The sequence below is a fragment of the Gigantopelta aegis genome, chromosome 15 (assembly GCF_016097555.1).
Source record: "Gigantopelta aegis isolate Gae_Host chromosome 15, Gae_host_genome, whole genome shotgun sequence".
In the NCBI taxonomy this organism is placed as follows: domain Eukaryota; kingdom Metazoa; phylum Mollusca; class Gastropoda; order Neomphalida; family Peltospiridae; genus Gigantopelta; species Gigantopelta aegis.
The window spans coordinates 45,655,696-45,668,027 of record NC_054713.1 but is presented as its reverse complement, the minus strand read 5'-3'; the positions used below and the strand labels follow the sequence as shown (position 1 = coordinate 45,668,027).

Below are 12,332 nucleotides of genomic sequence, written 5' to 3'. Positions count from 1 at the left end.
ATAAAAACAATGCTTACCTAATGATAATATATCTGTATTCTTATTGGCCTCTGTTAATATCAATTTCCTCGGTTCATAAAACCTGATATTGCACTCAATAATGGTCAATAATGAATAAATATTAAATTTGCCAGATAGATATTTAACAAAATTAAATAAATTCAGCGGTGCAATCTCAACATCCATTCCGGTGATTTTCTGAGGTAATTATTCCAGAAATGCTAAATTCCATTCCATTGTGATGTTACATCTATGAGTGGCAAGACCGTGTAATTCACCCTGTCCTCCACAAGTCTTCCATTTTCTTGTCATCCTCCTCCTCAGAAGTCTCAGTCAGCAGGTCAAATATTAAGATTAAAAACTGGATTGAAAAACATCTTTCAACTTACAGTCCCACATTGTGACAAGGAATGTTCTACGTTTTGCCTGTGGACATTCGTACCTCTGAGAATTCTCTCTTCGTGTCCTCTTACAAAGTCCCAAAGACGCACGGTCCCATCGTCAGAGCATGTTGCGAATTTACTGTCGCTCGGGCAAAAACTGGCAGAAAAACAAATAACAAAGATGGAAATTAGGAGAAAAACATTTATTTATTAAACAACAAATCATACATACATTTGGTCAAGATCCGTTGATATGCAAGCTTACCAATTTGGTATGGCAATTGTTACCAAGCATCCGGTTATAAAAACAAATCTGTGGGCAATAGGAGTTTCAATACTGAAGTTATTGTTAATTATCCATGTCATAACTTTATTTTCTCACGTATAACATGGATGTCAGAAAAGAAATCCCAATTTACTGTATTGAAATGTGATTAATGATCCATGTCATAACTTTATTTTCTCACGTATAACATGGATGTCAGAAAAGAAATCCCAATTAACTGTATTGAAATGTGATTAATGATCCATGTTTAACTTTATTTTCTCATGTATAACATGGATGTCAGAAAAGAAATTCTAATTAACCGTATTGAAGTGTGATTAATGATCCATGTTTAACTTTATTTTCTCACGTATAACATGGATGTCAGAAAAGAAATCCCAACTAACTGTATTGAAGTGTGATTAATGATCCATGTTTAACTTTATTTTCTCACGTATAACATGGATGTCAGAAAAGAAATCCCAACTAACCGTATTGAAGAGTGATTAATGATCCATGTTTAACTTTATTTTTTCACGTAAAACATGGTTGCCCAACAAGAAACTTGCTTCAGTATAGCTGAACACTTTGCTATACAAGTCTTAACTTTATTTTCCCCATGTAGAACATGGAACCAATAAACTGCCAATAAATTTGGCCTGTTTATTTTGACATCTTTATTTAAATCATAAACGAAATTACAGTACAAAGTACAATTGCTGCAATTTGAAGAAAAATTTACAATTTATACTTAATGCTCATTTCTTTATTAGCAGTTGACAATGAACATTAGTTAATATACCATCAATGAATATGACAATATAAAATTCATGCAAATCGTTAAATCGTTAAAATTAGTAAAAATTTAGTGAGTTGCTATGGGAACTTTATTGTGCAACTGTCACACACATAGCAACAAAGTTGAATCAGCTGCTATGGGAACTTTATTGTGCAACTGTCACACACATAGCTACATAAAAGTTGAATTGGTTGCTATGGGAACTTTATTGTGCAACTGTCACACACATAGCAACATAAAAGTTTGGTTGCTATGGGAACTTTATTGTGCAAATGTCACACACATAGCAACATAGTTATTTCGAATTATTTTAACATCTGAATATAACTTAAATGTCAGTATACATTTGAGAAAGATTTTTTTTCCCAATCATTAAAACAAAAATAACAACACCTGAAGAAAAATATTGACTATATGAAACAAAAGCCTGAAGTATGATCATGAAATTGCCACTGTAGATGAGACTATATTGTTCTATTATTATTATTGATAGCTTTATTCAAGAGTATTTATATTTAACTTGATCAATATCTTTAAACCATTAATTTAATCATAATTTTAACATTCTTATTTTCATAATAATTTCACTTCTCTATTTCAACATAATGCAGACATTTTTTAATGTCAATAACTGGAAATATTTGAGATTTAAATAAAGATGAAAAATACCAATGAATGAATGAATGAATGATTGCAGGCTGTTTTTGCCTTCAATGATTTTCTTTTCTTACCAGTCCTTCCAAACATACGTTTTCAAACTGCATAATAGCTAAAATAAAACTACTTGTACCATCATAGTTTGCACTGCCTCCAAACACCCAACTCAGAAAGGCAAATTACTACATTAACTGGACCCCCCCCCCCCCCCCCCCCCCCCCCCCAAGTTGCTGGCATCTTCTGATGTATACACACACAAAAAATTATGAAACAAAAAGGTTATTGTAAGTTTTTCATCACAGAATAAGAAAAAGAATAGGTTTTGGGTTGTTAAAATCTGGAATTCAGACAAAATTATTCAAATATCTATCTGTACCATGTGGAACAAAGACGAAACATTTTGCTGGACACCCCACACCTTGTAGCACAAAGATTTTTTTTAAAAACCAACCCCCCCTCCCCCCACCCCCCTTAAAAAATAAAATAAAATTCCCAGACTCCCTATACCTTGTGAAAGAAAACTATGACTTGTAACTTGATGGGACTGTATTAAAGTTGCATAATGGCCAAAATATTTAGTAAGCTTTTATTTGAAATGTAATGATTTAACCTAAAACAATATGTCAAATCAACGTCATAAACTGGGGACACAAAATGTGGATAGGTAATAAATAAGGTAATAAACATTGGACCCAGAATGTTGATAATGATAGCATTAAAACATGTGAAATGGAACCGCAACAAATATTATATCTGCCCCATGTTAGGTTTCACATTTTACCAATTAGGATGCTTACCAAACATGAAAAATAATAAATAGTATGTGGGATGAAAAATGATAAATCACTGAATCTTTATTATGACACATCAAAATACAGGGTCTAAACTTTATTAAAGCTTATCGTGAGAAAATAAATCTGACTGCTTTATTAACAAACTTAACATATCCTTTATTCATACAACATTTATCATAACATAATAACAATAACACACAAATAATAAATACTACAATTAAACATTGCTATGGAGGTGTGTATCAATTTAACATAACATAAAAAATCTGGTAAACGATGCTTATAATAAATTTACTGGTAGTGTATGTATATCGAGTCGACACAATATATAAAATCTGGTAAACGATACCAAAAAAAAAAAAAAAGGGAATCGTATGCATGTAGAATCGACAAAATATATAAAATCTGGTAAATGATACTTATAAAATGCTGCGAATCGTATGTATATTTAATCAACACAATATAAGAAATCTGGTAAATGTTACTTATATAATGCCGGAAAGTGTATGTATATTGAATCAACACAATATAAGAAATCTGGTAAATGTTACTTATAAAATGCCGGAAAGTGTATGTATATTGAATCGACACAATATATGAAATCTGGTAAGCGATACTTATAAAAATCCGGGAAGCCACTGCGCGGCTGTACCGCCGACCGGTACGAATCTGTGCGTGTTTCTCCTCGCGTGCCCACCTGATTCCGCGGATGGGCTCCTTGTGGCCCTGGTACATCTTGACGTTGTTCATGTTGGTCTGCCAGTACTTGATGTAGCCCGAGTGATCGGCTGTCACCATCCACTGGTCGTTGTGACTCCACCGCATCGCGCGCACCGATGTGTCGTGGGCCTGAAACAGACGGGAGATAGTTTCATTACTCACATAACCAAAACAGGGGTCTTGTTACTGTTCACAGCCCTTGAAGTAAGCATTCTGAGAGTACTGCTAAAGCACTACATGTCACCTACTGCGCTCAACAAATTTTCATATCTCTTAAATGCAAAGGGCCATGACTCTGAAAAATGGGTAATTCACCACGAAAGTGAAACTTGATCTGGCTTGGTGCTTATAAACTTTTAAAGTCTAGACTCAAGACCCTAATAGAGTCTGAGACACTAATGTCATGACAACTAAAAACAATTTGTATGTGTGTGACGTCATTAAAGATTAAGTCTGGACTGTAAAAGTTTTATAAGCACGGGCCCTGTAGCAGTACATGATACAGCTATATACAACATTTCAGCTGAATATCTCAAGGCATTGTGAAAACCCCCACAATATCTTAGACAGACAGAAGGACGGAGATGAAACCTATAGTCCCCTTCGGTTGGACTGGTAGGGGACTACTACATGTAAGCATCAGTCAGTGTGAGCTATTAGTAGGCTATGTGATATTGGTTATTCGTAGCCTATTGGATTAAGACTCAATTTTCAACAAGAATAAAAATACAGATTTTTACATAAATAATTGTAGAGTTGTAATTAGAGTCAAGCAATGGTATTTATTTTGTTTCATTTAAACGACACCACTAGAGAACATTGATTTATTAATCATCGACCATACATGATAGTACATACCACATCCTTTGATATATACCAGTCGTGGCGCACTGGCTGGAACGAGAAATAACCCAATGGGTCCACCAACAGGGATCGATCCCAAACCGACCGAGCATCAAGCGAGCACTTTACTACTGGGCTACCTCCCGCCCCAGCACTGATTTGACACACATTGTTGTTATTCGTACTTTGACCAAAAATGTGTTTGCAGTTACGTCTTTCTCTTTTCAGTGTTAAACTTGTAATAAAATGGTAGTTTAATGCAATTCATTATAAAAAAATTTTTACAGACTATATAGAAGATTGGTTTTTGCAAAATATCTGTGAACCGTGATTAAAATACAAATTTAAAGCAATTCCCAGAACAGTATGTAAAGTGGTTTACATTGTTTCTATATACATGGACATGTAGCCATGTATATACAAAATAAAGGCTTTAAATAAATAATAATGACAGATGGGGTAATAAATTATTAATAGAATAACAAACTCTGTACCAGTTACTATTAAATTTATGTCCTTCATGAAATAATTTTCACTTGTCCGTCATTAAAGCTCATGACAAGTGAAAATTATTCACTCAGGACATAAATTTGATAGTAACTGGTAACTCGTTTATTATCCTATATTTAATGGGAATTTTGAAAATAGAAATTGAGAATTTTGAGTGCCACTTTCTTTTAGAATATGGCCTATCTTCACACCCACAGAATGGCTGGATAAATCCGGGAACTGTAATATAGGTTAAACATCAGGCCCTGATCTAAACTGTGAAATGAATGTTTTCTTCGCCGCAAGTCAGTTCAATTCAGTTTAGTAGTGACAAGTCGAAGTCGCCGTAATATTTTTGACCTGATCCGATTTTAAAAACAAAATCAAACAGACTTCAAGACTTTTGTGGTCATAGCTCACTTGGCACCTTGCTTGATTTAGTTTTTACTTCGGCGAAGCCGTTCATACATAAGTTTGCAGATGATTTCTTTTGTTCATACCCTGATGAACGCAAAAGAAATAACAGACAATACATACAATTAAATTTGAAACATACTATAAATTACACTAAAAGTTCATATTTAATTATTTTATTTTGAATTATTTTTTTAGTTCTAAACAATAACGCTCATTGAAAAAAAAGAAGAAAAAAAGCTCTGGAGCACATTGATTAATTAATCATGGGCTATTGGATGTACATGTAGAACGTTTGGTAATTCTGACACGTAGTCATCAGAGGAAACCCGCTACATTTTTCCTAATGCAGCAAGGGATCTTTTATATGCACCATCTCACAGACAGAATAGCACATACTACGGCCTTTGATATACCAGTCATGGTGCTCTGGCTGGAACGAGAAATAGCCCAATGGGTCCACCGACGGAGATCGATCCCAAACCAAACACGCATCAAGTGGGTGCTTTACCACTGGGCTACATACACACACACACTGTGGAATGCTTAATATTTGTGCATAATAATAACTGCAGGTAGATAGTCGATCGTAACTATTAAATTACATATGAAATTGTGTCTGTTACACTATGTCCATTACACATTGTCTGAAAATGACACTGGACTCGATGTTTCAACTGGTCTGCGTATTTTCACCAATAATGCATTTATTTGCATCATCAGTATTAAATTAAATTTAATATATGTCATGATGTACCATTTGTTACCTGTGGTGTTTATTCCACTGAAAAATATCGGCATGCTTGCTCCTGAAATTGTCTGTATTACCAAGTCAGACTGTAGAAACCTTATCGTTAGGCGAGGAAGTGAATTTCTGTATCGTTAGTTTCATTATTAACTATTGCATAGGTTGTAGTTAATAACGCAGCTAGCGGTATAGAAAATCGCAGCTAGTCATTTAGTCAAATTAACGTACACTTCCGTTTGTACATAGTGATATATAAACAAACACATGCAAATTAATTGCAAATAGTTATGTCTGGCATGATAAATGGTGAAATAAACCAAGTATATGTAGTTAACTGGTTAATAATTAATGTAAAATATCATATCTATTGTACGAAAATACTCGGCAATCATCTTAATATTAATATTATTAAAAATAAACTGCAACATAAATTTCATATTGACAGATATATTTACTTCAAAAACTGCGAGTATGCCTATGTTTCTATCTATAAAATGACATAGCTTGTTTGGAAATTAAAAACATATCTTTGCTATATCTCTTTTTAAACAACATACTTTTACTTTCATACTTTGTCTGTCTTTTCTCTGTTAGATACCAAATGTCATTATTATTATATTAAATACCCAATAACAATCAGTTTTGAAGTTGACCTGGGTATCTAACGAATCTCTGCTTGAATTCTTTTCCTTATCTTCCCTTACCCTTTCCTTCTCTTCTGTTTTTTTTATTTTATTCCTTTTTGACCCTCAGATTACAAGTTAGAAATTAATTGTATGAGGAAGCCTATATAGATTCATATTTGTAAACAGAAAATCTTAAACATCACATATAATATATATTTTTATAATTTTATATGTCATAATATTTGTATATAACTTTTATGTGATACTGTAAGACAATGATTCAAGGCTCCCCAACCTTGACATTTCCTATGATCTGGGGGTAATAATTTTTTTTTTTTTAAATTAAAAAAAACATTAAAAAATAAAAATTGCAAATATCAAAACTTTATTAAGATGCCGTTTTAACGAGACAATCATCAATGAGCCCCTTTATCTTGGTCTCCCCAAGACGTGGTCGTACGTATTTCTGTTGAGCACAAAAATATACATTTTCTTTTCTGTAAAAGGAGGAGATTGCACACAATCTGACAAACAATAATAGAAATAGGAAATTTTATTAACGTTAAAAAATAAAAGAACAAGTCGACGACTACTCCATGATTCAGTAGTAACAAAGGGCGTTTATCGCAAGCAACTGGAGCGTAAACACTTTGGAAGTAATTTAGTGGATGTTCGGGCTGCTTAGCGCACATGCAAATCAAGGGAAGATAAGTATGTTTCAAATAGAGGCTATAATATTGTTTAAACATTACCTATAATATAGTCTAAACATTACCTGTAATATAGTTAGGGGTGCAACGATACGGTTTTGCGTATTGCGATATAAGAAACTGTATTGCAATATAGTTGATATTATTTAAATTTAATATTTATGGGTTGTTTTTTTTTTAATGAAAACAGAAGGCATAACTTTTTAATGATCTTTATCATGGTTCGTACAGACTTGGTGAACAGAAATTCCATTACTTTTCAAGTATATTTTTCAAGTACATTTTTCTGTTTTTCAAGTAGTCTTTGGCACAATGTTACAAGCAGTTTAACACACACACATCACTAGTTAACTACAGCTGACCGTTTTTCAGCACACGACTGGTTACCCGTCTCGCTCATAAACCGGTTCAACTATTAGTAATGCACTGTTTCCAGTAGACAGCAGCCCAGTCTACTTTAATCTTCACACTGTGGTGCATATAGCAAGCGCAACAAGGACTTGTATGCCAGTCTATCTATATCGGCAGCAACACATATCACTTCTGGGTTTTGATTACGAGAAATACGTCAGCAAATACTTACTATTTTTTCCAGATTTTAATCAGTAAGAGAGACATTCTGCTTGTAAAAAAACCTCAAGTACATTTTGGCAATTTTCAAGTAGTTTTTAATGAAATTCCAGTACTTTTCCAGGACCTTTTCTGAATTTGCAAAATTCCAGTACTTTTCAAGTACTATGTCAAAATTCAAGGACTTTTCCAGGCCCGTGCGAACCCTGTTTATTAGTTTCAGCTGTCAGGCTAAATGTTTTAGGCCATATTTTTATTTTTTAACACAATACTAGTCTACTAGAACACTGGTATGACGGTGTCAAACTATTTATAAATTGTCACATTCGGAAATCCTTACTATTGGGCTTTTCCGTTACTGCTTGCTTGACACGGAAATGTACATATTGAGTCGCAATGTTTCGGCAGATTGACAGAACCAGAACCGAGGTTATTAGCTGAGGTGTTTTGAACGATCGGCCGAAGTATTCCGAGTTCAGTGAAAAACAGCGAAGTGTGATTCTCGTTTGTTGGTTTATTTCTTTGAAGATGATAGCCATAGCCATATTCCAACGTAAATGAACAATGAATTATAATGTGTAAGGAACAAAACATTTATTTGTAATTATCGTTAACTGGTTATTTTCATTGGACTTTTAACACGTTTTGTTTAGAAGTTAGAACCAAGTACAACCGACCTATCACTTCGTATGCCAACAAATAAGCCGACTACGCTTGACGTGATTGTTACATTTCCTGTCATCACCAATTAATAAAATGATGTGGTTTTTGTTTGTTCGTTTGTTTGTTTGCCTATTTCAGGTCAAATAAGATACAAGAAAAAAAAATAGCATATAAAAATCGCAATACGCAAAACTGTACCGCGGTTCGTATCAAGCTGATCAATTATTGTGGTATACCAGTAGACTGGTTTATCGTTGCAGCACTAAATATAGTCTAGACATTACCTGTCATATAGTCTAAACATTACCTATAATATAGTCTCAACATTACCTGTAATATAGTCTAAACATTACCCATAATATAGTCTCAATATTACCTGTAATATAGTTTCAAAATTAAATGCCAGTCCATTCCACAAAGTGAATTCTCCACTCGACGCTCCAGTCACAAGTCTCCTACCTTCGGGGGTCCACTGTAATCATATTATAAATAACAGTAAACACAAACACATTATAAATAACACTGTAAACACAAACACATTATAAAAAACACTGTAAACACACACATTATAAAAAATACAAACACATTATAAATAACAGAGTAAACACAAACACATTATAAATAACAGTAAACACAAACACATTATATTTATAAATACAGTAAACACAAAGACATCTTAAGTAACACAGCCTCTATTCTGCTGGCTTAACGGAAAGATAAATACATTTTTATCATCACACAGTAATTATTGTAACTTAGTATGTTGAACAAAAACAAATACAACTACACACTTTATACACTTTAAATAGCACAAAATGTTTTATTATTTTTCTCATTGCCATATAAACTTTGGATCTAGTTTGTTACTGGAAAAAAATTATGTATATGAAAATTTCAGCAGTGTGATAAACCAAAAAGAGTAACAATGTATTTAAGACAGGAAGACTAATAAAAAATACACCTTCAGCGAACATGGCGTTCAAATACAAAACTTGAAAGAAAGGTCTTAACCTGGACGGATTTTTTTTTTTTTTGCTTGAATTTGTTCCATCAAATTAAATTTGTAATTTGTGAACTCTTAAAAACATTTTGAATTTTATTTAATTAGTTCTTTGTTACAAATTGCAAACAAAAGAAGTTCAAAGAAGTAAACTTTAAGTCGATAGCAGGGCTAGTTCTGGCACTTGCCACATTCGCCAATTGCGAATTTTGAAAGCAGTTGGTGAATTTTATTTTAGTTCGTTGAAATAATTTCATGCAATAATTGACATTTTTTAGAAGATATCTGTAGATTTTTGCAATTTTTGAAGTTTAATAGACAATTTGGCGAATTGGTTTGCTCACCCAGAGCTAATCCTGGATACAAGTCATCAATAGTTAAAACGAACAATGGAGATTTATCAGAGTATTTTTTTTAGATAAACATAAACCAGCCAACACACAAGGTAGCAAGACAACTGTAAAGGTGTACTCACAGTTAAAACAAAAATTGGACAGCGGAATTTGTTTGTCGATGTCCTCACGAACTTGGTCGTCACAGCGTTAATGGGGTTTTCCAGTGTGCTGCACGGCGGTTCAATCTGTAATGACAGAGTAGTCAAAGATTAATACAAATTATAACGATGGCCAATTAAATACAAAAACAGAGGTGGAAATACTTGCATGCCAACCGTTTTTTGCTGGTCAACATCACCACGGACCTGCAATTATTTTACATTTATACTTTATGCTTGGTCTTGACACATTTCGATTTGGTCCGGCAGAATTTATAGCTTGCCTGACCGAATGTTTGACAGGAAAAGAAAGAAAGAAGTGTTTTATTTAACGACGCACTCAACACATTTTAATTACGGTTATATGGCGTCAAACATATGGTTAAGGACCACACAGATTTTTTTAGAGGAAACCTGCTGTCGCCATATAGGCTACTCTTTCACGACAGGCAGCAAGGGATCTTTTATTTGCGCTTCCCACAGGCAGGATAGCACAAACTATGGCCTTTGTTGAACCAGTTATGGATCACTGGTCGGTGCAAGTGGTTTACACCTACCCATTGAGCCTTGCGGAGCACTCACTTAGGGTTTGGAAAAAAGAAAGAAAGAAATGTTTTATTTAACGACGCACTTAACACATTTTATTTACGGTTATATGGCGTCAGACATATGGTTAAGGACCACACAGATTTTGAGAGGAAACCCGCTGTCGCCACTACATGGGCTACTCTTCCGATTGGCAGCAAGGGATCTTTTATTTGCGCTTCCCACAGGCAGGATAGCACAAACCATGGCCTTTGTTGAACCAGTTATGGATCACTGGTCGGTGCAAGTGGTTTACACCTACCCACTGAGCCTTGCGGAGCACTCAGGGTTTGGAGTCGGTATCTGGATTAAAAATCCCATGCCTCGACTGGGATCCGAACCCAGTACCTGCCAGCCTGTAGACCGATGGCCTGCCACGACGCCACCGAGGCCGGTCACTTAGGGTTTGGAGTCGGTATCTGGATTAAAAATTCCATGCCTCGACTGGAATCTGAACCCAGTACCTACCAGCCTGTAGACCGATGGCCTGCCACGACACCACCGAGGCCGGTTGTTTGACAGGAATTTCAACCCCTGTAAAATGATACAGAGAACACTATACCCATAAAGTAACACACATATTAATATGAGCACCTAAAGCAAGAATTCCATGGAATTTAATGTCGCTCATACCATAAACTTATTCTGTGTCATTGAATATTTGCATCCAAAGATGTTCGTCTCAATGCATTTGAAAAAAAACAAAAAAACATTTAATTACACCTTAGTAAAAAAATCCATTATTGTTTGAATTTAACAAATTTAAATTTTGTTTAAAAACACACATTGAGATGAACATTCGCAGAGGTAACTATAAACCAAGTTTCAATGATGCAGGACTGAAGTAGAGCTAAATGTGCAGCTTTAAAGTTGAGTTAAACACTACAACTGAAGTGACGGCCGCCTCCAGAACAATAACACTTATATCTCATCTCTATAACTACATACAGGGAAGAACATTACACAGGACTCAATAATCACGACAAGCACTGTTACAGAGTACAGTGCACAACCCAACAATAAAGCCAGCTAGCACATTATCACGGTTTTAGATCTCACTAATTTGGGCACAACGGGGACTTTTGTCTTTTATGAGTGCAGGAAGGTTGTTTTATTTCAGTACTGTCATTAACACATGCTGTAGAGTTGTCAATATTAAGAAATGCAATTCAAGTTATTTTAATCTAATTAACCTTAACATTTCAGTGGTTTTGAGGAGAAATATCTTGAGGTCAGCTTGTTTGTGTCGGTACTCACGTCAAGCTGATACAAACTGTCAGACAGACAGCTGGTTATGTTACTCGCGTCAAGCTGATACAAACTGTCAGACAGACAGCTGGTTACGTTACTCGCGTCAAGCTGATACAAATTGTCAGACAGACAGCTGGTTACATTACTCGCGTCAAGCTGATAAAAACTGTCAGACAGCTGGTTATGTTACTCGCGTCAAGCTGATACAAACTGTCAGACAGACAGCCGGTTACGTTACTCGCGTCAAGCTGATACAAACTGTCAGACAGACAGCTGGTTGTTACTCGCGTCAAGCTGATACAAACTGTCAACTGATACAAAC

At 34.7% G+C, this 12,332-nt stretch overlaps 1 protein-coding gene across 1 annotated transcript in view; it reads right to left on the bottom strand.

The window, feature by feature from the left end:
- LOC121389856 (flowering time control protein FY-like) overlaps positions 1–12,332 on the bottom strand; it is a 56,340-nt gene that overhangs the window by 39,857 nt on the left and 4,151 nt on the right. Inside the window, exons 4-7 of the mRNA XM_041521503.1 lie at positions 10,157–10,261; positions 9,058–9,153; positions 3,596–3,747; positions 443–540 (exon numbers count right to left, since the gene is read on the bottom strand). Of these exons, the coding sequence (XP_041377437.1) occupies positions 443–540; positions 3,596–3,747; positions 9,058–9,153; positions 10,157–10,261 (451 nt within the window). The remainder of the gene's footprint in view (positions 1–442; positions 541–3,595; positions 3,748–9,057; positions 9,154–10,156; positions 10,262–12,332) is intronic.